Source organism: Anomaloglossus baeobatrachus, chromosome 12, assembly GCF_048569485.1.
Source record: "Anomaloglossus baeobatrachus isolate aAnoBae1 chromosome 12, aAnoBae1.hap1, whole genome shotgun sequence".
Taxonomy (NCBI): domain Eukaryota; kingdom Metazoa; phylum Chordata; class Amphibia; order Anura; family Aromobatidae; genus Anomaloglossus; species Anomaloglossus baeobatrachus.
Window position 1 is genome coordinate 59151429 of NC_134364.1, and position 26722 is coordinate 59178150.

Here is a 26722-nt window from a genome sequence, read left to right on the forward strand (position 1 = left end):
GACATGGTGTTCCAGCAGGAGAACGACCCAAAGCATACATCGAGATTGGTGAAGAAATAGTTCATTGACAATGAAAGTATGGGAGCTGGATTGTCCCCACAGTCCCCAAACTTCTATTCTACACACAAGTGTTTGAGTGAGTTCAAGAAAAAGCTGTATACATATCCAAGTGAGCCGACCAGTATACACCAACAGTGGGAACGTGGAGAAGAAGGGGAAGTTAGAAGCAGTCCTTAATCATATCAGGCTTATGATTAAGGACTTCTTTTAACTTCCCCTTCTTGTCCGAAACGCGTCAATCCACATGGCGTTCTTTTGGGAAAACCCTTGACTATTTTAAAAGGATGAAATAAAGTTTCCAAGTTTTACTATATGGTATTGCTGCGGAGTCCTACCTTCTCCTTTTCTTATTATTACCCTGGATCACAGACCTACCTGTCCATTGGACTACGGGCATCCATCCAAACCTGGAGGACAACATATGGGTGAGCTGAATCAATTTTTTCTCCTCTCTATAAAATGAAGGTAGCTTTACGCTTGAAGTTGTAGTGGATGGTGAAGTATGGAAACAGAAAATCAAGAGTTCAAAACATTATTACCCTTTTGCTCGTCGGTGTATTACTTAAAAGGGGATGTCTGGTTTAGAAAAGCAAATATTTAAATACTCTATTGGCCTACTGGAGGTCTGGTCTAGAACTAACAGCATGGTAGGCTTATATGATACGGTTAGTTCGTATCATGAGGCCCATAACCATGTAGGGACTTTTGGAAATTAATTTCAAAGAAGATATAGTGAGAAGATCCAGCAGGGGACTATAGCAGGAGAAGAGCCTAGTCTGGCTCCGCCTTAGGCCGGCTCCTCCCACTGCTACTAGAGGTGATTGACAGGACTCTCCTGTAGCGAGAGACCTAGCCCAGCAATGGGACAAGCTATCTATACACCATAGTGTTTCAGAGTATAACCAGATCCTGTGGTTTGGGCCGCATGAATATGGCGACGGGTGTCCTTTGACTACACAATCTTGTCAAAGAAGGCAAGTCCTCTATGCTGTAAAAGACCCACTGAACTGGTTACATCCCTTATGATGATAAATACTAATTTAACCAGTCTAATTAGTCTTCACATATTGTATGTACGTCTGCCTTACCAAGAGGAGAATAATGAGGAAATTATTGTTTGTACTGAGTTAATGATTGAAGCAATTTACTGATAATAACTAGTCAGTGTACTTAGTCATTAACTCCGCTAATAAATCTATGGCCTGTAATACTGCACATGGGATAGACCAAAAAAAAAAATAAAAAAAATCTATATATCTATAGCCCCCAACAACTGAGTGTCCCCTACTTATCTGACATATTGGCATGGAGCCATTTTCTCCCTCCAAGCATTACATGTGAGTGGGTAGCTCGGCTGCCATTTTTCCTAACTACCTATAGTTTTTTGCTTTAACGCTAACTATCATATTGTCATGGGTGCGTCACGTGTGACAGATGTGTCATGTGGTTTCTGGCCACAGAGGGTCACAGCATCTGTCAGCACAGAATGCTCCCTGACTTTCCATTGTTCCTGTTGTCAGTATTCATTGGTATAGGTAGCTTTCCTGCTGAGTTTCTCTCTCTCCCTTTTGGACCCAGCAGGAGCTCAACTTCCACCCAGCTGTTGATTATCAGTATTCCCTTCCTTCCTTTGGACTGGTGCTGAGGATATTCTTAGTTCCTTCAAGCCGAGGTTGCAAGCAAGTGGCTTGTACTCCTGTGTGTTATTGTTGCTGGAAGCTCTGCTGAACTTCTACCTGAGTCATCTGTGGATAAGTAGTTCATGCTATTCCCCGTGAGTTCTCCTTGTGTCTTCATTAGTTTTTAGTGGAGTTGATGAAGAACTCATCCCATCCGTTCTTTATTTAGGACCCAGCATTAGGGATACCTTGGGTCAGGTATCTGGCTCAGCGCATAGGTGTGAAACCTATCTAGGGTGGTGAGGGACCCCAGGGACCAGCAGTAGGTTCGATCAGTGGTCACCATCTTCCCTCTCCCTAGACACAGGGTTTCCCTTCCCATTCGCTGTGCGCTTGGAACTTCCCCGTACCTAGCGTGACACATATAGGTTCCACAACATCTGCAATTGGGGTTAAATCCCTGTAATCAAAGTTACCCTGTGATTTTGAAACACAGAAATCCCTAGGATCAAGTTTGGTAACCATGGTGGCTTCCACTAAACCTCTCCACGACATCCCATTTAGGCTGCTTTCACACATCAGTTTTTTGCCATCAGGCACGATCCGGCGAAAAAACGGAACAGTTGCATCAGTTTTTTTCCATCAGCTCCTTCACTTTTTTGACGGATCCGTTGCGATACTGAGCATGCTCAGTTCAAAAAAACGGATCCAGCGGTCATATCCTTTTTTGCCGCATTACGTCGGATCTGGCATCCATAGGCTTCCATTATAAAACACGACGTACGGATCTGGCGCAATACGTTTTTTCGCCGGAGACAAGAAACGTTCCCCTCGGCGTTACATCCGGCTGCCGCACAAGCTCATTTTGCCGGATCTGGTGAAAGCCGGATGGAACGCAAGGCCACCCAGCACAATCTGGCGCTAATAGAAGTCCATGGGGGAAAAAATGGATCAGGCGGCAACAAACGCCGGATCCATTTTTTCAGGTTTTTGCCGGATTGTGCCTGATGGCAAAAAACTGATGTGTGAAAGCAGCCTTACCCTACTTTATCAATGTCCGACCCAAGAGCTAACGCGTTCCTTGCGCTCCGTGCCTCCCTGCTGAGAAAAAGGGATAACACAACATATGATGGGAGGTATAGCATACACAGCACACTTATGCACTGTACGGGGTTAAACTTTATAGCAATTTTTCATCATCAACTTTTTTTCCTTTTTTCTATGAATTGCAAGATTTGTGTTAAAACAAGTAAAATGCCAGGGGCGGCGCACGTGCCCCAACATTGCACTCAGTCACTGGCATCGTAGGTGTTATAAAAAGGTACCAAGAGGATCAACATGACTCAATGCCAGCTCCACCCTATCAAATAAATAAAGATCATCATCCCTGAAAACAGAATAGGGGAACACAAAATACAATGGCTGTTGTTGTTCTAGCACAGACTTGCTTGGCCTGGAGCGACGCTGGCCCTACACACGAGACAGCCGACGGCAGAGCCTCGATTGGGCCATCAGCCATCACTTACGACGTCTCCATTCCTGTGCACACTTGGCCAAGTACGAATATGTTTTCAATAAAAAGAGAGGGGAACGGAAGCAATGGTATCTGTTCATCTCCCTTGAGAACAAAATGATTGGACCTTGACAATCAACATGCCCTATCCTGTTTTTCATCCCATCACCACCAGCAAAGAATTGGGATGTGTCAATATATATCAAATTAATGTTGGCTGTACCCTCCGATTTCATCAGAAATCGGACAACCTTTGAATGTGTATGGGGACCTCGCGAGTCTACCCCATCAGAATAAGTATATCCTGAGGGAGGGGGCAAGAAACATTGAGATAATGATCATCAGTGAGCTTCAAAGGAGTAAAGAGTGTCACACAGTGTCATGGCCTCGTCAGGTTCTGTTCAGACTACTGATTCTGACACTCCGCCTGATAACTTCTGAGGTCTGTAATCATCACAGGCCAAATCGGGTGTCGACCAACAGATTGGTAATCGATAAACAAGTTAGGAAGACTTCATCTCTACTGGTCTGCTTCTGAGTCATCTTTGATCACATGTTCTGGGGGAGCCAATTACATCTGCTCTCCTCCTGTATATGCTGGCTGGACACTTCCATTAGTGCCAGCTATAGTTTATCTTAGTTGGTCTGGGGAGGTATTGTGATCCAGACTATCTGGTGTGATACCTGTTGCTGTGTGCAGTTGTGGAGTTTAACCTTGTTGCTAACCTCCTGCTCTTGTTTTTCTCTCGAGTCTCTCTGTCTATTCCTGTATCAGAGTTTTGGTTTTTTTTCCCTTGTCTGTCCTTATCTCTTTATCATTTCACTCCTGCCCAGTCCCTACCTGGGGAGATGTAGGTATTCGAGTAGTATTTTTCAGGAATATAGAAAGGCACAGGACTCTGGCATCTTCACCATTAGGAGTAATCTAAAGGTGAAAAATAGCCTAGGATCCTGTAGCATAAGGGACAGCATAGTAGCCCCCTGTTCCTCGCTATCCCAAAGTAACATGACAAGGAGTCCCCACTAGCCGGGACTTCTTTACCTGTCCATCTAGACTAAGCTGGAGTTTAGGGTGAAAATTGGAGTTGTTAATAAAAACAATAAAAAAAAAAAGGATAGCTTTCAGCCTACCTTAGACTCCAAAAAGCAGTGCACCTAAGCTGTAGTTATTGAGCAAGCCAACAATGTTTACACTTGGTATGAAGGCTCATAACCACTCGAAAATCTTTATATACAGAAACCCCACTTGGATTTGGAACCTAGGTGTTTGGTCAACTATTCTATTATGCTGACAAAAATACCAGAAACATGCAAAACCCAATTGAAGCCAAAAGAGTCTGTCCAGAGTGTGAGATGGGATATTTTATCAACAGGAGCAGCGTAGGACTGGCTACCGGAGGAATCTCCAGTAATGCCAGGCCTGGATTCAGGTACCTGTACTGTACTCCGGAGCTCTCACCTGAGCTCCGGAGTGCAGCCTAGACTGTACCGCAAGCGCCTAGCGATTGATTCCCCGGTGCTTGCGGTTCACTTCATGTCAGCTGCAGACAGGCCGGGGTGTCTCCGGTGCTCTCACCTGAACTCCAGAGTTCATCCCGGCCTGTCTGCAGCTGTCATGAACTGAACCGCAAGCGCTGGGTAATCAATCACTCGGCGCTCGCAGCACAGTCTCGGCTGCACGCCGGAGCTCAGGTGAGAGCTCCGGAGTATAATGCAGGTACCTGAATCCAGGCCTGGCATTACTGGAGATTCCTCCGGTTGCCAGTCCGATGCTGAACAGGAGCCATAAGATTAATGTGAACATAGTTCAATTCTGCCCAATTATGAATATATAAACACATTGTATGTCAATTAAAAGTCTAGATATCTATAAAAAAAAAAAAAAACAAAAAACAAACACAACATGCAGTTACCTGAAGCATGAGCTCACAATCCTCGCGACCGACAAAGATCATCTCCCGAGGCAGCCGGTGGCGCGTGCCTGTGCCGCTCACCAAGAACCATGATGTGACGCTCATCTTGTTTCTTGAATAAGAAGCTACCATATAAACATCCTACACAGAAATAAAAAAAATACGATTAGTACAAAGATACTAAGCAAAGTAAGATGTTGTGTGGTAAGGGGAGGGCACAAATGGCAAGCCATTTATACATAATGCACAGCTTTGTGAGGAAAGATTCACTTTCCTGAAAGGGAACCTGTCACCAGATTTTGGCCTTCTAAACTAAAACTAGCACCTTAAGCAGCACCTGTGCTGCATTCTATAAAAGGTGTACGTTACCCCGATCCCCCTTCCGCCTGTAGACCCCAAAAATACATGGCAGGAGAGTTTAAAAAAGGTATGTAAATTGTCCGGTATGATGGGCGAACGAATTTGCATCTCCTGTCCCTCCTTTCGCCCTCCTCTTGTGCTGATTGATGTGGATGATGCCTCGGACGTCATCCACGCAGGAGGGCAATATTTCTATATTTTCTGCTCGCGCAGGCGCACTTCGCTCTGAGACGAAAATATAGGTGCGCCTGCGTGAACCGGCGAGTTCTCTGCGCAGGCACGAGATTTTGCCTGGCGATGTGGATGACGTCACTTGCGTCATCCACATCGCCGGGCAAACTCTCGCACCTGCCCAGAGGACTTGCCGATTGACGCAGGCTCAGAGCGAAGTGCGCCTGCGCGAGCAGGGAATTTGGAGACTTTGCCCGTCTACTTGGTTGGCGTCCGACGCATCATCCACGTTAATCAGCACAAGAGGAGAGCGAAAGGGAGGGACAGGAGGAGCAGATTAGGACGCTTTTCAGACCGGACAATTTACATACAAGGCGGGAGGTTTTATAAAAAGGTATTTTTTGGGGACTACAGGAAGAGGGGGTCAGTGGGCAACGTGCATCTTCATGGAATGCAGCAAAGGCGCTGCTTAGGGTATTTTCACACTTGCGTTAATTTCCTTCAGTCACAATCCGCCCTTTTGGAAAATAGCGGAATCCGTTAACGGATTCTGCTGTTTCTCATAGACTTGTATGGATGACGGATTGTGCCAAAAGTACCTGTGTTGCTTCCGCTGGCCGATGCTGCGTTGTTTTTGCCGGGAGGAAGGAACGCAGCATGTAACGTTTTTTGAGTGGCGGAATCCTTGATTTTTCACTGCGCATGCTCATTTTTATTTAATCCCAGAAACTTTATTTTGTCTCTCAGTGGTCGACGTTCAGCTGATCACCCGGCAGCCGGCTATTGAGAGAGCTCAGCTGAGCGCTTGGCAGCCAGCTATTGAGAGCGCTCAGGTGAGCGCCCGGCAGCCAGCTATTGAGAGAGCTCAGCTGAGCGCCCGGCAGCCGGCTATTGAGAGAGCTCAGCTGATCGCCCGGCAGCCAGCTATTGAGAGAGCTCAGCTGAGCGCCCGGCAGCCAGCTATTGAGAGAGCTCAGCTGAGCACCCGGCAGCCAGCTATTGAGAGAGCTCAGCTGAGCACCCGGCAGCCGGCTATTGAGAGAGCTCAGCTGAGCGCCCGGCAGCCGGCTATTGAGAGAGCTCAGCTGATCGCCCGGCAGCCAGCTATTGAGAGAGCTCAGCTGATCGCCCGGCAGCCAGCTATTGAGAGCGTTCAGCTGATCGCCCGGCAGCCAGCTATTGAGAGCGCTCAGCTGATCGCCCGGCAGCCAGCTATTGAGAGCGCTCAGCTGATCGCCCGGCAGCCAGCTATTGAGAGCGCTCAGCTGAGCGCCCGGCAGCCGGCTATTGAGAGCGCTCAGCTGAGCGCCCGGCAGCCGGGTGATCAGCTGATCGTTAACAATAGTCTGCTGCCGGTAAAACGGTAAAGAAGAAGGGGAAAACAAAAAAAAAAAAAAGCTTTCCGTTGTTTTGTACGATCCGTTGCATCCGTTGTGCCATTATATGCAACGCATCCGTTGCATCCGTCACATAACGCAATGCAACGGATGCCGTTCAACGCAAGTGTGAAACTAGCCTTAAGGTGCTAGTTTTAGTTTAGAAGGCCAAAATCTGGTGACAGGTTCACTTTAAAGAGACTACCTCTGTATGGTGTATTATTGACAATGCACCATGGGAAAGAAAGAACCACCTTCCTTGTGGTTTCCTCCAATGTGTGGCACTAGTGAGATAGCTCTATGCATGTAGCAAAGAAACCTAATTTGCAAGACATACACAGTCGTGATTCAGCATTTCTTACATGGCATTACTGCAACTTATTAATGTCTAGAACACTTTTTATATCCTACAGCCAGTGTAAGCTCCCGTACCCCACCTTTACATATCGGAGCCACACGTCGTGCATATTAAGTCATTAGAACTAATAACACTGTTAGAACATACAACATGCATGTGCAAAGCTGGTGCAAGATCAGGGCCTATGCTGGGCATAACAGGGTATGTATGATGATAGAAGGATTTTAATTAAAAACAATTCACACCGTCATTACTACAGAATACACTGGACCCTTGGATTACGAGCATAATTCATTCGGGATTTTGCTCTTAAATCAAGTTACTCTTATATCAAAGCAAATTTTCCCATAGGAAATAATTGAAACAGACAATTCATTCCACAACCCAAAAATATTTACAGTATTTATACAAACTTATTACAGTAATACAAAATAATGTCCTGTATTCATATAAAATACAAAGTACTGTACAGTAAAAACAAAGCAAATTAACCTGCACTTTAGCATACAATAGAATTGTTGGTGTGCGGGAGGTACAATACAAGCAATGTGCTGCACTGGTGAGCAGAAAGACAGTACAATACTGTATCCACAAGTGCAAATTGATAGAAATGCTATATGTATATACTGTACTGTGCAATGGTATACAGTATACAGTACATATGTACAGAAAGTTACCTCCAGAGTGGGTCAGAGCGCGGTGAAAGGACAGAACCAGAAGTGTGAACGGTGAGTATTTTCTCTTATTGCAAATCATTGCTCTTAAACCAAGTTACAAATGCCCCCCCCCCCTTGGGGTCTTGGGTGTTACTCATCACCGGGCCAGTGTAGGTTTGGGATGTCACAGCGGCCAGGCCCGGTTCCGTGACCCCGGCGGTGTCAATAAAAGGGGGGTGGGGGTGGGTTTACAGGGAAGAAGAGTTTGTATTCGTGACGTTACGCCACCTGTGGTGCGCGGCCAAGTATTAGCCGCCGCTGCGGGAGGTCTTCTCTGGGGCGGATGATAACGCAGCTGAGATGTAACAGCTCTCCACAGGCAGAGCTCAGGCACCACGGAGGATGTTGGGAGCAGTAGTCGCCTATGGTGCAGAGGCGCTACGATGGGAGCGCCGGCAGTGATGGGACGACACAGAGGGTGCAGTCAAAGTTCTTTACTCACTAAGATTACACCGCCTTTGGAGTACAGTGCTCCGCTGTTATGGGCTACAGGCGATCCCGGATAGTTCGGAGGTCAAGGCCGATGCTTCCTTCTGTGTATCCTTTCTAGTGGTCTTCCCTCCACCCCAGCTCCTGGGCCGTGGAACAGGTGACGGGTGCCTGCTGCACTCCCCGCAGACCCTGCAATCCCCCTTCTTCCTAACAACCAGGGTCGGGCCTCCAGCTTCAGACCACAGGTCCTTTTCTATTCTGTCTTCTTTTCCTGATGTCTCTTCCTGATGCCTTCTAGACCCCCGTCCTGGGTGCCGACCTAGCGCTAACTAACTTCTGAGTGAGATGGCTCCTAACCTCCCCTGAAGGTGCCCAACCTCCCGGGTTGCTGGAGTAGTGGGTAGGAGGTCCCATACCTCATGATGGCCACCCCGGCACCTACCCTAGCCCAGTCCCAGTGAGAGAGCTCCTATTCTATGTGTTGTGATGGTTTACCGGTGATGACCTCCTCTGTATCCAAGATAAATACTGCACCCTGAATGAGGTGCAGTACCCTGTGGCGCCTGAAGCCGCAGGGGCGCCACTCAAATTTTTAGAAAGCTTTGCTTGACTTGCCAAACGCTCTCAAACCAAGTTACTTTTAATCCAAGGTTCCACTGTACTACGGACTGTCTTTCTGCTGTCTCTAACTTTATATAAATGTTAGTTAATCTGTCCAAAGCTGAACTTTTTGTGTTTCCTCCCACTAATAACCTACCCAAATCCAATATTACCTTGTCTGTGTGTGGCTCTACCACAACTCTCAAGATGCATGCTTGCTGTCCCTGGGGTTATATTTGATTCAGATCTTTCATTCAGTCCCTATATCCAATCACTCACTCGCTCTTGTCACTGGACCTCAAAAACTCTCTCTAGAATTTGACCTTTTTTACCATTGACTCTGCAAAAACTCTACTAATCTACTTCCCTCTTACTAATTCTTCCCTTTCCAATATATGCTGAATGCAACTGCCAGGGTCATATTTCTGTCCAGCCTTTACACTGCTGCCTTCACTCTGTGCCAGTCATTGCACTGGTTACCCTTCCAATACAGGGTAGAGTACAATATAAACTTATTTCTCTCACTTGCAAAGCACTGTACAGTTCTGGACCATCATACATCTCCTCAGTCATCTATCTACCATACTAACTGTGCTCTCTAATAACCTCATTACCATCTCCAGGGCTTCTCTCGTACTGCACCAGTTTTCTGATATGCACTAACCTGGACAATCCAGTTAATTTCCATTATAAATAGTTTAATGCTAAACACTTTTCTTTAGACTGGCCTATCACCTCAGTCTCTTTTCTCGGGAAGGGGGTAAGGTGAGTATCTCTCTGGAGATTTTTCTTTAATAATTCATGGCCAAGATTTTGATTTTCGAAAACATTTTTAAGGCTCCGCTCTAGTCATCACACATGTATCAGTGATGATACTGTTGTACACAGTTACACAGTCACGTGTATGGAGTGAAGCTGCGACACCAGGCACAGCTAATGGAAAAAAAGCCTCTACTTCTGGAAAAAAATAAATAAAAAAAGGAGCCCACCTTTTTTTTTTTCTTAAAATGTTGGAAAAGGCATTTAATTTAAGTTTGAAAATTCAAGATGAACTGATAAATGTTCCCTGCCCGAACAGCTTTGGAAGACGCACATGTATAAGGCAGTACACCAAGCAGAATTAAGAAACTAGGCCAGCGAAGACATGTGGCAAGCACGTCTTAATCAAGAGTTTCTTCATTATTTTGTAGGGTACTTTTCAGGATTAGTCGGGATATTACGTGCGCCTTTAATTGAATTTCGGCCTGATCAGTATTACACATTCACCAGGATCACACATGGCTGTCCTCTATAGCAGAGGAGAAGCTACATGGGGTGCAATAGTAGCAGACAGTTGTACCTTGAGTCTACGGCACAAAGCCCCAAAGAACCCTCTGCCTCGTAAAACACCATAATAATTCAAATTTGGTAATTTGGAATGTTTTTGTTTTTTCTTTTTTTTTTTTTTTTTGGAGGGGGGGGGGTACAGATTTTGCTTTGCAGTCTGGAAATTAAGTTATGCCCAACAACACAGGGACTGGATAATCGTGTGTGACCTGAGCTATACAGGTTTTAGGCCCTGTGCCCACGGTGCTTTTTTTTCAGCACAAAAAAAGCTGCTTTTTTCTGTGCTTCTTTTCATGCTTTCATGCTTTTTTTCATGCTTCTTTTCATGCTTTCATGCTTATTTTCTTGCTTCTTTTCATGCTTTTTTTCTTGCTTTTTTTCATGCTTCTTTTCATGCTTCTTTTCATGCTTCTTTTCATGCTTCTTTTCATGCTTTTTTTCATGCTTTCATGCTTTTTTTCCTGCTTTTTTTCATGCTTCTTTTCATGCTTTTTTTGTTACTATTGAATGCTTGTTTCAGCTCATTAAAGTTGGATATGAAAATAAAGGTGTTCTGATATCATTTCCTTCTTCAACCCATTTTCTTCAATCTCCATTTTGGAATAAAAGTGACAGGAAAATGATGATCCATTAGATTGTTTACCAGCGCCGGTATTCACCAGCTCATGCAGGTGAATAGCGGCGCCGGGAATCAGGTACTCAGAGATCACTGTTGCTATAGTAACTCGCTCATTAGGTTACTATGGCAACGGTGGCAGCGGTGATGTCACCGCTTACCAACCCGCAGTCTCTGCTCACTCATTGAGTGATTAGACAGCACGAGGAGCAGAAGCGTTCTTGCTCCCCCGTGCTTCCTGATGTAGCAGAGCTAGATCGGTGACAGAAGACCAGGATCGAGGAGGGGTGAGAGGGAGTAATAAAGATGGAGTCCCTAACTGTGTCTGTGTATTTATTTCTAATAAAGTGTTTTTTTCTGTGTGGTGTAACCCTTCATTGGAGATTCTAAATGGCTGGGTCAAACTTGGCCTGACAATAAGAATCTCGGACTTAATACCAGCTGGTAAAACAAAGCTGGTATTAACCCCTTATTACCCAGCGTGCGACCCGACACCAGGTCCGCTGGGAGAGTTGGACACAGCGCCAAAAGATGGCACTTCTATGAAAGCACCATTTTCTGGGGCAGCTGCAGACTGCAATACGCAGCAGGGGGCCCAGAAAGTTTGGGCCACTCTGCGCTGCAGATTCCAGTCCCTAGCTGTCTGGTTGTACCTGGCTGGACACAAAAATTGGGCGACGCCCACGTCATTTTTTTTAGATTTTTGGCAAAAAAACTCAAGGAAAAAGGGCTTCCCTGGATTTTTCATTGCCAGTTAAGGTAACACCAAGCAGGAGGGGTTAGCAGCCAGTAGCTGTTTAAGTTACCCTAGCAATAGAAAATGCAGCGAGAGCCTAAGCATTTTTTTTTACCCCTAACCCTTTTGGGTTATGTGTTTGTTTTTTTTTTAATGAATTAAAAAAAAAACATCGACATGGGCTTCGCCATATTTTTGTATGCCAGCCAGGTACAGCAGGCAGGTACGGGTGGCCTCCAACCCCCAGCTGCCTATTTGTACCCAGCTGGGAACCAAAAATATAGGGAAGCCCTTTTTTTAATTATTTCATGAATTTCATAAAATAATTAAAAAAAAAAAAACGACATGGGCTTCGCCCAATTTATGTGTCCAGCCAGGTACAACTAGGCAGCTGGGGACTGGAATCCGCAGTACAGGGTGGCCCAAGCTTTCTGGGCCCCCCCACTGCGAATTGCAGTCCGCAGCTGCCCCAGAAAATGGCGCATTCATAGGAAGCGCCATCTTCTGGTGCTGTATCCAACTCTTCCAGCAGCCCTGGTATCGGGTGGCTCACTGGGTAATAATGGGGTTAGGGGCAGCTTTGTATTATCAGCTGGCCCTAAGCCTGAAATTCATGGTGTCACGCCAATATTAGACATAGCCGCCATGAATTTCAAGTAAAGATAAAAAAACACAACACAGAGAAAAATATTTTTATTAGAAATAAAACACAACACAATTAGTGACTCCATCTTTATTGAACTAAAGAACCCCCCTCCGCCGTAGTCCTGGGTCGAGGGTCCCGGGATGTCCAATCCGGATCCAATATCATCTGATTGAAAGGCAAACTGATCAGATGATGACACATCATCTGATCGGTTTACCTTCTGATCAGATGATATTGGATTCAGGTCTTTGAACCTGACACAGGTTCAAGGACCTGAAACAGATTACACATCAGCTGATTGTCTAAAAGTCTCATGGGCTCCAGGACCCGCTGGTAAGCAGCTGATGCTATCACCTGATAGCATCATCCGATTGTTTACGTCCAGGGAAGATCAGCTGATTCATCATCTGCTTGTTAAAAAGCCGGCAGGCTGTTCACCGCTGGACGTAAACAATCAGCTGCTTACCGGCAGGTCCTGGAGCCCATCGGACGTGACCCAGGAGACTGCAGAGAGGTGAGTAAGGTGAAGAGTTAATTCCAGCGGCGGATCTCCTACATGAACTGTATTCAACTTGTGACATCCCCTGACCTCCCTGTAGAGTGGTGTTGGTAAAACACTGCAAGAATACTGAATGTCTGGTGCATGGCAAAAGGTGAACACAGTTCATGCAGGAGGATCACCGGGGTTTTTCGGGGTTCACCTTGACGTCAGCGGGGGTTGCCTGCATTTATGTGGCATAGGCTGTGCACCAGGCATTCAGTATTCTTGCGGTGTTTTACCGCGACATCTCTTTGCAGGGAAGTCCGGGGATGTCAGTAGGTGAATACAATTCATGCTGGAGAATTACCGGGGGCTTTCCTGGAGATCCCCCGCTGGGATGAACTATTCACCTTGTGACGTCAGCGGGGGTCCCTGCATTGTTTAATGCCACACGTCACTGCAGAGAAGTTCCGGATGTCACAATGTGAATACAATTCATGCAGGGGGATTACCGAGCAATGCCGCCCACATTCCTGGCGATCCCCGCTGGGATGAACGCTTTACATTGTGACATCAGCGGCGGTCCATGCATTGTTTACCGCGACACCTCGCTGTATAAGTTCCGGGATGTCACAAGGTGAATACAATTCATACAGGGGGATTACTGTGGGATTTCCTGGAGATCCCCCGCTGTGATGAACTCTTTACCTTGTGACGTCAGCGGGGGTCCCTGCAGAGGTGTCGCGCTAAACAATGGGAGATAAGATAACAGCTGCCGACGCTGGCTATGTGGCTTTCTTCTATGAAGGAATCTACATAGCTTTCTTTTCTCCCTAAAAACGCCCAAACGCATAAAATATAAAGCAACGTGGGCATTACACATGCGTTTTTTCTTGCTTTTTTCCCTGACTCCATTGAAGTCAATTGGGGAAAAAAGCAGGAAAAAACGCTAAAACAATTGACATGTTGCTTCTTTTTCAGCAAGAAAAAAAGCAACTGAAAAAGAAGCAACGTGGGCACAGCAAGTCCTGATTCTCATAGACTTTGCTGGGATGCTTTTTCCTTGCTTTTATTGATTAAAAAAAGCAATGAAAAACGCTAGAAAAAACACTGTAAAAACGCCCTGTGGGCACAAGGCCTTAGACTGGACAGACCACAAGCACATACCAAGCCTCTTCTCTTTCATATGCTAATCCACATATCACACCTGTTCTACCAACATTCCCATGGTTGACGTCACGTGAAACCAGATCGGTTCATTGCAATACATTTGTTTATGTGTGGAAATGGCCAGCTTTTCACACAATTCATTGTGAAAGTATTTGTGCATTCAGGGTGATGTCCTGCCAAAGTATGCGGGCCCAAAGGCCTGACAATAGTTTGGTTGGTCCAACCCTAATTTAGTTGGTGGAGGTTCACTGTGGACTCACAATGGTGAGGTCGATTGGACTTTTCAGAATTGTTTTTGTCACTAGGGTTAATCACTTTGTAAGATTGAGATTTCGAGTTACTTGGGAAGTGTTTAGGCTTATCCTACGGCACAGAAAGGATCACCGAGCTTCTGATATGTATGTACTGGTTAAAGTTGAATGAAAAGATGTGTGGCAAGTAGATCAGAGTGGTTTTCACTTCTGCAGCCAACAACCTTGGCTCGGCCATGAACGATTAGAATGGACTCTGAACAAGATCGCGCAAATCTTTTTTTGCTGATCTTTAGTATTGTTCCTTGACCCTTCTGACTCGGAGTCTTAGGGGTACTTCTCACATAGCGAGATCGCGGCTGAGTCACGGTTTTTGTGACGCACCAGTGACCTCATTAGCGATCTCGCTGTGTGTGACACTGAGCAGCGACCTGGACCCTGCTGTGAGATCGCTGCTCGTTACACACTGCTCTGGTTCATTTTTTGGTCATTGCTCTCCCGCTGTGAAGCACACATCGCTGTGTTTGACAGCGAGAGAGCAACGATCTGAATGTGCAGGGAGCAGAGAGCCAGCTTCTGGCAGCCTGCGGTGAGCTGTAACCAAGGTAAATATCGGGTAACCAAGCGAAGCGTTTTGCTTTGTTACCCGATATTTACCTTGGTTACTAGCGTCTGCCGCTCTCAGGCTGCCAGTGCCGGCTCCCTGCACACGTAGCCAGAGTACATATCGGGTAAATAAGCAAAGCAGTTTGCTTATTAACCCGATGTGTACTCTGGCTAGGAGTGCAGGGAGCCAGCACGAAGCGGTGTGCGCTGGTAACCAAGGTAAATATCGGGTAACTAAGCGAAGTGCTTTGCTTGGTTACCCGAAATTTACCCTAGTTACCAAGCGCAGCATCGCTTCCACACGTCGGTGGCTGGGGGCTGGTCACTGGTCGCTGGTGAGATCTGCCTGATTGACAGCTCACCAGCGACCATGTAGCGACGCACCAGCGATTCTGACCAGGTCAGATCGCTGGTGGGATCGTTGGAGCGTCACTAAAGTGTGACAATACCCTTAGTGATGCTGATGACTTGTCTCCTTTTGGAGAGGGTTGGAAAAAGATTGCTTTGTAGTCTGCTTTTACTAGGACCCATTGGATCTACACAATATATAATCACAAAAGTGAGTACACTCCACATTATCTTTTCATGGACAACACTGAAGATCTGACCCTGTGATACAATGTACAGTGTCAGTGTGCAGCTTGTATAACAGTGTAATAACTCAGCACACAGCCATTAATGTTTAAACTGCTGACAACAAAATGGAGTACACCCCTAGATGAAAATGGCGAAATTGTGCCCAATTAGTCATTTTCCCTCCTCGGTGTCATGTGACTCATTAGTCTTACAAGGTCTCAGGTGTGAATGGGGGGCAGGTGTTACATTTGGTGTTCTCTCTCACATACTCTCTCATACTGGTCACTGGAAGTTCAATATGGCTCCTCATGGCAAAGAATTCTCTTATGATCTGAAAAAAATAATTGTTGGTCTACATAAAGATGGCCAAGCCTATAAGAAGATTGCCAACATCCCGAGCTGCAGCACAGTGGCCAAGACCATACAGCGGTTTAACAAGACAGGATCCACTCCGAACAGCCCTCACCATGGTCAACCAAAGAAGTTGAGTGCATGAGCTCAGAATCATATCCAGAAGTTGTCTTTTCAAAATAGATATATGAGTGCTGCCAGCATTGCTGCAGAGGTTACAGGGGTGGAGGGTCCATTGTCAGTGCTCAGACCATACGACGCACACTGCATCACATTGGTCTCCATGGCTGTCATCACAGAAGAAAGCTTCTTCTAAAAATGATGCACTAACAGTTTGCTGAAGACAAGCAGACTAAGGACATGGATTACTGGAATCATGTCATGGGATCTGATGAGACCAAGATGGTATCAAACGTGTGTGGAAGCAATCAGGTGAGGAGCACAAAAGACGTGTGTCCTGCCTACAGTCAGGCATGGTGGTGGGAGGGTCATGGTTTGTGGCTGCATGAGTGCTGCCGGCTGTGGGGGCTACAGTTCATTGAGGGAACCATGAATGCCAACATGTACAGGGACATAATGAAGCAGACCATGATCTCTTCCCTTCATATGCAATAATGAAAACAACCCCAAACGCCTCCAAGACCACCACTGCTTTGCTAAAGAAACTGAAGGTAAAGTCACTGGATTGGCCAGGCGTCTCCAGACCTGAATCTCATTGAGTATTTGTGGTGCCTCCTTGAAGAGAAGGTGGAGGAGCGCAAGGATCTCTAATATCCACCAGCTCTGTGATGTCGTCATGGAAGATGGGAGAGGATCAAGTGGCTCTTGTGAAGCTCTAGTGACGTCCATGCCCAAGATAGGTAAGACAGTGCGTGAAAATAATGGTGAAAATATATATTTGGAGCTTTCTGCTTTGCATACAGTAGAATCACTACATTGCCTCCATTAATTTGTAATTACAAAACTGTCAGAGCTTCTAATTACCGGTAGTCATCCAAGCTATGGCTAGGCTTTTAGTAATTGTCCTCTATCGATGATGCATGGCAAAACCGATGTCCATAATATTTCAGTTATGCCAAGCATTAGTATTATTATGCTGTGTGGTATTGTAAGGCCAGTGTGAAATTTGCTTTGTTACTAAAGTTTCATAATTTCTACATAACCATTGTGGTGGCCACCATCATCTCCACAGTCAGTTGAACAGTTGACTACAGAGGTCCCATAAATGGCAATGAAAAAGGGAGTACTATTGTGGTACAACTTGACATGACAACTCAGTTGGTCATAACGTCATGTCTGGCATGACAATATGGGGAAAATTGGACAGGGGAAAAAACTTTTTGGTGTCCAACTTCTGAATAGAGTCTTCTAAGTACTAATTATGATGGAAGGAAAAGCTAAAAATGGCTCCGTCTTTGGGGTGGAAAGTCAAAAATAGCACGATCCTTGTGGGAGTGAACAAAATGCAGACATCCTTAAGCTTAATCTTGTATTTCTCCCATCTTAGGTGGGTGAAAAGAAGTATGAAGCCCAAAATAGGTCTGGCTTTCGTAGAATGGAGACCAAAATATATCTGGTCTTAGCAGGGGAAAAGAAAATTACAATGGTGCCGCCGTTAGGCGAGAAAGCCCAAAATGTGACCATACATAGGGCGACTAAAGCTCAAAGTGATCCTGGAAGAAGGAGAAGAGCACAAACTGAGTGGTCTATCCTAAAGTTCAACCCATAAGTCGAAGCTGGTACTTTGCCCTTGTACATCCCTTACTATGTTCCGCAGCGATCTTCTTTATCTCTTCAAGTTATTATATAGGTTTACTACGTAGCGAGGTTGTACATTTTACATAGGGTACATTTTCATTTTTTAAAATATCACAAGATTTTAAGAACTCCTAAATGGTGAAAAATAATTGCTTTCCAGACATATGGAAAGAGCTTCACGGTGCGACAAATGTCAAGCGTTCTGCTGGCTTAAGCTCTCCGAAGGGCTCTGATGTGAGAAGGAAATCTTATTTTCCATCGAGTGTGAAGAGGTCGTGCAAGAGCTTTTAATACTTTCGTGATGCTCAGTGGTTAGAGGTTTTCTCACAGTCATCTAAATCGCTGTGTCAATGTAAGCTAAAATACTGATCGGGATCAACGGCATCCACAAAACCCTTGTAGAGGAACAAAGACCACTTCTGAACCGTTCCATTGCGAAGGTCCTCGTTCGTCTCTTAGGCTATGTTCATACAATTTTTTGAGACATCTTAAAAACAATTTTTTTACAAGCAGAAACAGCTTCTTTTCTGGGAAGTTTTTTCCATAGTTGCATTTTCAGTTTTCTTATTGGACAGTATCTGGTTTAGAGTGTGAGCAAGATGCCCTCCTATGTCTCTGGAACTCCAAATGAGTAAAGGCCCCTTTACACACAGACTTGCTAGCGATCCTACCAGCGATCCGACCTGGCCGAGATTGCTGGAAAGTCTCTACATGGTCGCTGGTGAGCTGTCAAACAGGCAGACCTCACCAGCGACCAGCCACCAGCGACTCATGTAACGATGCTGCCCTTGGTAACCAGGCTAACTATCGGGTAACCAAGCAAAGCGCTTTGCTTAGTTACCTGAAGTATGCAAATCACATACCTGTGGTTACATACTATAAATGTCACAGGTGTGTCACGTGTGACAGTCATGTGGTTTCTGGCCATAGGTCACAGCATCTGGCTGCGCAGAATGCTCCCTGACTTTCCATTGTTCCTGCTATCAGTATTTATTGGTATAGGTAGTTTTCCTGCAGGATTCATCTCTTTCCCTGTTGGACCCAGCAGGAGCTCACCTTCCACCCATTTGTTGATTATCAGTATTCTCTTGGTGTTTAAATAGTATTCAAATCACATTCCTTCCTTTGGACTGTGCTGGTGATATTTTCAGTTCCTTCAAGCTGAGGTTGCAATCAGGTGGCTTGTACTCCTCTGTGGTATCGTTGCTGAAAGCTCTGCTGAACTTCTACCCAAGTCATCTAATGATCAATCAGTAGTTCATGCTTTTCCCCTGTGCATCTTCTATAGTTGTTTAGTGTTGATGAAGAGCTCATCCTATCCATTCCCTATTTAGGGCCCAGCACTAGAGATACCTAGGAATAGGTATCCGGCTCGGCGCATAGGTGCGGAACCTATCTAGAGTGGTGAGGGACCCCAGGGGCAGTGGTAAGTTTGGTCAGGGGGTCACCATCTTCCCTCTCCCTAGACACACGGTTTCCTTTCCCTTTCGCCATGCGCTTGGTGCTTCCCCGTACCTAGCGTGACAGTGAAGGAGGCAATTATTATTTGGCAGTGATGAAAACCAAATGGGTTGCAAGTGAACTTATGAGTTTTAATAGTTGCAGGTAACAAGAGACAGCCAAAATAATACATTTCCCTGTTGTGGTGGCTATGAATTTGCAGTCAGCTCTTCATCAAAATCCACGCCAGGGGCTTGATAATCCTCCTTACTAAATTCTTTTACTGGTAAAAAAAAATAAAATACACATGCCAAGTGTTCTGAAATGAAATAACATAAGAAGCTGGAGAAGTGGCCAACAACAAACACGCATTGTCCTCAGGATCAACATGGGACCCGGTGGAGTGAGAGACATGTGTGTCGTGAATAATTTATACATTTGGCTATGTGACGGCTCTTGGTAGGCTGGACCACCATGTCAGTCATCTAATCAATGGACACCATGAGGGCTGTGGGGTTTTTTTTTCTAATAGGGGATATAAAGGATAATCAAATATGGCTGTTCTCAGCGTCATCATGGACCATAGAGTGTCTAGGGCATTGCAGCTTAGCCTCTTAAGGCCGCTTTTCACGCAACGACATCGCTAACGAGATGTCGTTGGGGGTTACGGAATTCGTGACACATATCCGGCCTCGTTAGCGACGTCGTTGCGTGTGAAACGCATGAACGACCGTTAACGATCAAAATTACTCACCTAATTGTTGATTGTTGACGCGTCTATTCCCAATTATCGTTGCTGTTGCAGGACGCAGGTTGTTCGTCGTTCCTGAGGCAGCACACATCGCTATGTGTGACACCGCAGGAACATCTTACCTGCGTCCACCGGCAATGAGGAAGGAAGGAGGTGGGCGGGATGTTACGTCCCGCTCATCTCCGCCCCTCCGCTTCTATTGGGCGGCCACTTAGTGAAGTCGCTGTGACGCCGAACGAACCTCCCCCTTAGAAAGGAGGCGGTTCACCCGCCACAGCGACGTCGCTAGGCAGGCAAGTACGTGTGACCGTTCTTAGCGATGTTGTGCGCCACAGGCAGAGATTTGCCCATGATGCACAACCAACGGGGGCGGGTACTTTCACCAACGACATCGCTAGTGATGTCGCGGTGTGTAAAGTGGCCTTTATGGAGCTGAACTGTAACAGACAATCCATGGATGGGTATGGCGCTGTTTTTGGAAGAAATCCACCAGGTTTCTCATCCTGGACTCCTTTGAAATAGTCAATAGGTCGTAGTCAAAAGGAAAGAAGAAGGAGCAAGAGGAGAGGAGCAACCGGAAAGGCAACCTGGAGATCTGGATTTTATGCAAATACTGAGTGTGGGAAGAAACTTTTGTAAATGAGGTCAGTGTCACCTTTACGATACAGAGACTGGAGATGACTGGGTGAGTAATCATCATTACCCATCGTTATTTGTCATTATGGTGAGGGAAAGTCACATTCCTGTATAGTCTACGTCTCTAAAATACCACAAGGCCTGAGACACACGAAGGTAACCGGTATCTGTCGTTTTTAAAGATTAGATTCCCACTTAAGACTTTTCCTTACTGCTCAGCCATAGGGAAGAGTTCGGTCACTCGCAACCCAAACCAAAACGACAAGGAGAAATTGAGAACTCACCACGCTGAGGACTTTAATCAATTGTCGGGATACTCAAAGTTAAAACAAATTTGCCTTCAGGAAAGTCCTTATTAAAGAGAATCTGTCACAAAGTTTTTGCTATGTAATCTGAGAGCAGCATGATGTAGAGACAGAGACCCTGATTCCAGCGATGCGTCACTTACTGAGCTGCTTAATGTAGTTTTTTTCTGATGCAGAGATCGCAGTTCTCTGAATACTGAGCTCTGTATAACCCCGCCCACACCACTGATTGGTAGCTTTATGTGCACACTGTGCATAGGCAGAATGCTGCCAATCAGTGGTGTGGCTGTGGTTTTACAGAGCAGGAGGATTAGATGGCACAAGACAACTAATCCTCTAGTGACAATCTCCTGCTGACAAAATATTGATTTTATTGAAACTACAACCTGCAGCCCAATAAGTGACACATCGCTGGAATCAGGGTCTCTGTCTCTACATTATGCTGCTCTCTGAATAGGTAGCAAAACCTGGTGACAGATTCCCTTTAATGGGGATTATTCCTGTGCCGCCCCCTTGTCAGCAGCCACCGCTGCTCGGGGCCGGACCCGCTGTGTGTGTGTCTGTGGCTCGAGGGATCCTCCGGACCCAGGGGTCTCGGACACGCCGAATAAAAAGGGGTGGGGGCATTTATGTACGGGCTAGGCCGTATTCGTGATGCCACCCACAGTGTGTGGTGAGGTGGGACACCACCGTTGCTGTTGTGGGGCACCCGGGGGAGATGTAGTGGCAGCTGGATGTTAACCCCTTCGTGGGTAGGGATGGTTGCCCCGGGACCCAGTGTCTTTGTGCAGGATATAGCAATGGCAAGGGCCGGCGCGCCTGAGCAAGCAGGGGGACATTTGGTTACTCACAGTAAATGAATCACACAAGTCTTTTGGTAAACCAAGGTGCTGGTGGCCGGCCACCGCGACCGGTTGCATTCAGGTCCCCCACCCGGGCTGGTGGTCACTATCCTTTTCCTCTGCACTTGTTTTTGTGTATGGTGGACTGCCTGGTCTGGAACTCAGGAGTCCGCTCCCGGCTGGCTGTGGCCTAAGGAGCCGTGCCCGCAGTCGCTGGCCCGTGGGATCTATGGGCCCTGGCGGTGGCCTTATCCCTATCGGTGGGGTGTTGTCTTCTATGAGGGACTTTGGGTGGGACAGGACCTATAATCCTGCCCTCAATTAGTTAATTAGCTAGGCCCCTGGTTTCGGTCCTGGCTTCAGGGTCCGAGTACCCCCTCTGTGCTATGGTTTCCGGGTCAGTTCTCAGTGTCGGTACCGGCGGGCTCCAACCCTGTCCCGGTCCACCTCGGATCTGCCAAGCCGTCTTCCCGTCTCCTGCTGACGGAGACCACCGTCTGCCACCTAGCCAAAGGCACCAGGGCTCCGACCCTGGCACCGTCCAACTTGCACACTCCTCTCAACTTGAACTCCAAACTTAAAGTGAAGCTTAACGCCACTGTTTTCCCGCCCCGAGCTGTCTAGACCCCTAGGTGGGCGTCTCCAACCTCCTGGTCCCGTACACTGGTGTGTCTATCTTTCCCTAAGGGGGGGTGACTAGGGTTTCACGTCGGCTGTGTGTCACCTAGGTGAGGGATGGGGTTATGTGGGGGCCTATCTGTGACTACCTGGCGTCACATTCCCATCACAGAAATGTGCGACTAGGGATGAGCGAACCTGACCTGTAAAGTTCGTAGTTAGTACCGAAGACTGGCTGTCCAGGGCTCGAAATTGAAATTGTGCCAGAGTTTGGGCGCTGTATGTATGCTGACCACTTGATTGAGTGAGTATCTCTGTGCTCGGGAATGCTTAGTGCTCTGCCAAATGAGAGCCGCTCGCAGTCTCTGGCTCTCAGGGGGGGTACAAACAACATTTTTGGATGCTTTGTGTAAAAAAATAAAAATATATATGCCCTCCCTCACTCAGAAATGTTCTATGTATGGCTGCCCGTATGTGGCGGGAGAGCCGAACTGCCCAATCATTGACTTCCATTACATTAGTTACTCGAGCCGAGCCCGTTAGTTCGGATCCCCATTGACTTATATGGGATTCGGAGTCAAATTCTGGTCAAGTCTAGGTCCCGAAACAAACTATTAACTAAAGTCCGACCGATCCCGAACATCCACGGATCCACTCATCTCTATTTGTGACTTACCATACAGGTCAGTTGGGGTAAGAAAGCTTGGACCTCTTCAACCCAGCGGAAGGAAACGTCTAGACGTTCCTTACTACACATGACGTTAAGCCTTAAACTGCGGCCTAACAACGTAGCTTGATAGCCATGAGATTGCGTGGCCCGGATAATGTGCAAAGACACGTCAGAATAGAAAGATTCAACAGTGTGATCTTTATAAAACCAGAACTTTATTGAAACAACCTAAAATCCCATGGAAAAGCTGCTTAGAAATTTTGATTCTAATCTAGGTCCTTAGTCAATGAAAAACTAGCCAAGTGTAAGGACCTAGATCAGGCAGAAGAATGTGAGCGGCTTATCCATGCGTCTAAAACACTTCCATAAAGTTATGGTTTTATGAAGATTGTTGGGATTTTTTTTTTGTTCTGACATTATTATACATGGTGATCTCTCTCCATGAAAAAGGTTGTCTCCCATCAAGACATATGGACATCAGACTGGTGCCCGATGCTTGTGTCCGCCACTAGAAATCCATCCTGTAAAGAGTGGTTCCTGGCCTGGCAAACCTGGCACACATTATATGGGCAGACATTTGTTTAAATGCCTACTATAGTGCTGCGTTCCCCTTTATAGCTGCGGCATGCAAAGATTATGACACCACGCTGGGGAGCAAACAACGCGGAGAAACTGAAGAAAAATAGATTAGCTGACTGCGATTAAAAAACTACATCCTTTACATTCGCAATATGATTAATAATCGAAAAAATTCCCATAAACTGCAAACTACAAAATATGATTCAATCTTTCAAAATGGGCACATGGAGCAAACAGCCAAGTAATAACATAAGGGTTCATAAAATTAAGATTTGGTATAGGCATATCTGCTGTGATTTTTAAAATAATCTGCAAGTAGAGATGAGCAGACCCATGGAAGATCGGGTTAAGCCGGAGATTATCCAATGCTTAGTTTGAGATTCAAACTTGACCTGAGCCGCAATGGAAGTCAATGATTGGGCATTTCGTTCTCCGCTCACATTCAGCCACCAAACAGGGCCCTTCCGGCCAAGCCACCAAACTGGGCCCTTCCGGCCAAGCCACCAAACTGGGCCCTTCCGGCCAAGCCACCAAACTGGGCCCTTCCGGCCAAGCCACCAAACTGGGCCCTTCCGGCCAAGCCACCAAGCTGGGCCCTTCCGGCCAAGCCACCAAGCTGGGCCCTTCCGGCCAAGCCACCAAGCTGGGCCCTTCCGGCCAAGCCACCAAACTGGGCCCTTCCGGCCAAGCCACCAAACAGGGCCCTTCCGGCCAAGCCACCAAACAGGTCCCTTCCGGCCAAGCCACCAAACAGGGCCCTTCCGGCCAAGCCACCAAACAGGGCCCTTCCGGCCAAGCCACCAAACAGGGCCCTTCCGGCCAAGCCACCAAACAGGGCCCTTCCGGCCAAGCCACCAAACAGGGCCCTTCCGGCCAAGCCACCAAACAGGGCCCTTCCGGCCAAGCCACCAAACAGGGCCCTTCCGGCAAAGCCACAAAACAGAGACTGCAAGTGGCTCACACCAAGCATACCCAACTACCCCAATGCTCAATCAAATGATTTTTTATTTTATTTAATGTCTGTGTTTAGTACAAACCTCGAACTTTAGTTCGGGTTCACTCATCTCTATCTCCAAGTGAAATGCACAGCTGAAATGGAGATTGGTGCACAGAGTAGATATATTGAATTTCAGAGAAACTAACATGCCTATTTTCAGAGCTGATAGTTCTTTGGGCATGTAAAAGGGTCATAAAATACCCCAATCATGCTAGGCTGGGGCCTCACGATTATTACTGCGATCCCCTCGTATGACACTCGTCTCACGCTGGCAGTACAGCAGAGCCGAGTGTCATGCAAGTGTTCCTGCAACTGGGGTCCGACCATGTGAGTGGACCTCAGCTGCAGGGGGCGGGCCAGCACTGAGGAGGGGTGAGCCGGTGCTACAGAGGGGAGGGAGGGATTTATCTCCCTCTCTCCTCCGTAGCCGGCTATTGCCATTCTCGCACTGCACTCGCAGTACACCGGTGTACCGCGAGTGCAGTGCAATTTTTCTCTCACCCCATACACTTGAAAGGGTGCGAGAGAAACAATGATCACATTACAATAGCAGCATGCTGCGACTTTTTTCTTGGTCTGATTAGGGCTGAGAAAATAATCGCTCATGTGCGCTGACACACAGGCTAATATTGGTCCAAGTGGAATGCGATTTTTTTATCGCACTCCACTTGGTCCGATTTTCATGCTGTGTGGTTTAGGCCTTAGAGGAAACCTACATACTATGTAAGCTGACGATGTGGCTGGGATTGGGCTAGTCATTGCCTTTGTTACTTAATAATGTCAATTGGTGTGATTAGTATTAGTAACGGAAAAGCCATGGAGAGGGAAACGAAAACTGTTTTTTCTGTCTTAGTTGGCAAAGCCTGGCACCAGAATGGGGAGTGAAGGTCCATTTATCCATTGCCACGTGACCGCATCTATTCTGTATACTGATCGTTTTTCTTCCTCAAAGCTTTGAATTACAGATATCTACAGCAGCACAAACTAGAAATTAAGGACTGAAATGACCCTTCCAAATCTTCTCAAGTTACCTACGACCGTCAACCAACATGAATACAATATCACATTCTGAACCCAGTCTCAACAATCTCACTGGAGAGGTCATGTTTTTTTTTTTTTATTTAGTCCATTGAGCTCTTATCTACCCACACAGAGGATACTTGATAGGCGATGCATCAAACCACTCACGTCCCAAGTGTGCCTCCTACATACATACCTTCCACACGGTCCTCAGACTAGAATGAATGGGATACCAGCAGAAAACACTATGAGCTAATTCCCAATATTGGAGTCTTTTTTTGGGAGGTGGAGGGGGGGGGGGTCCTACAGCCCCAATTCCATATAGCTGCAATAATAGTAAATAGTAAAAAAATATTCTTCTATATTTTACTGCTCTCCAATCATCGTGCATGGTTTTGTTTTTTTTTGTTAAGACAAACCATCATTTCTATTTTAGATTGATTGGGTGGAAACGACCTAAACATAAGCACAAAATAGTGTGATGAAGGATTAATCCACTACTTGACAATGTTAGATACAAAACAAGAAAGGTTTTCACTTTACCACCTTGACCTACGAGTAGAGATGAGTCAAACTGTCAAATTTGGGGTTCGTACCGAACATGGAATTTTCAAAAATCATTGTCCACGTTTGGAGTTCGGGTGCTGTACGTATGCTGAACACTTGATCTAGCATCAGGAGGATCGGCTACTCTTGGTGCTCGGCCCGGTTGCAATCTCTGAATGGCTCTTATTGGAGGTAAAAAAACAACGTTTGGATGCTGTGTCCAAAAAAAAAAAAAAAAAAAAACCTCCCTTCCCTGGAAGTATGGCTGGTTGTATATAAGCGGAGAGCTAAACTGTCCAACCATTGATTTCCATTTGGGGTTCATGTCAAGTCCGGGTCCCAAGTGGAACTTTATCTAAAGTCTGGCTGAACCCGGCGACCCTAAACTTCCACGGGTCCGCTCATCTCTACCTTCTCGAACACAAGACACCCAACTTACCCTAACCTCTCCATGAACCCATAAAGTCTACTACCACTCCAGCTTTACCAAAAAAAATAAAAAATGAGCTGGAGCATAACTTGGTATATGTGCAATAGGAAACAAATAAACAGTGTTTGATCGAAAAGCATAGAGCCATCCCGCCACGACAAGGTGGACCCATCAGGACGGTCCTTACTCTAATACTAAAACCTTACGTCAGTAACATCAAAGTGAAAAAGGGCAGAGAGGGATGGGGCCGAAC

At 46.3% G+C, this 26722-nt stretch overlaps 1 protein-coding gene across 6 annotated transcripts in view; it reads right to left on the reverse strand.

The window, feature by feature from the left end:
• CEP170B (centrosomal protein 170B) overlaps positions 1-26722 on the reverse strand; it is a 130932-nt gene that overhangs the window by 75644 nt on the left and 28566 nt on the right. For all 6 annotated transcript variants that reach the window (XM_075330175.1, XM_075330174.1, XM_075330172.1 and 3 more), the window contains exon 2: positions 5106-5246. In XM_075330175.1, coding sequence (XP_075186290.1) covers positions 5106-5246 — 141 coding nt within the window. The remainder of the gene's footprint in view (positions 1-5105; positions 5247-26722) is intronic.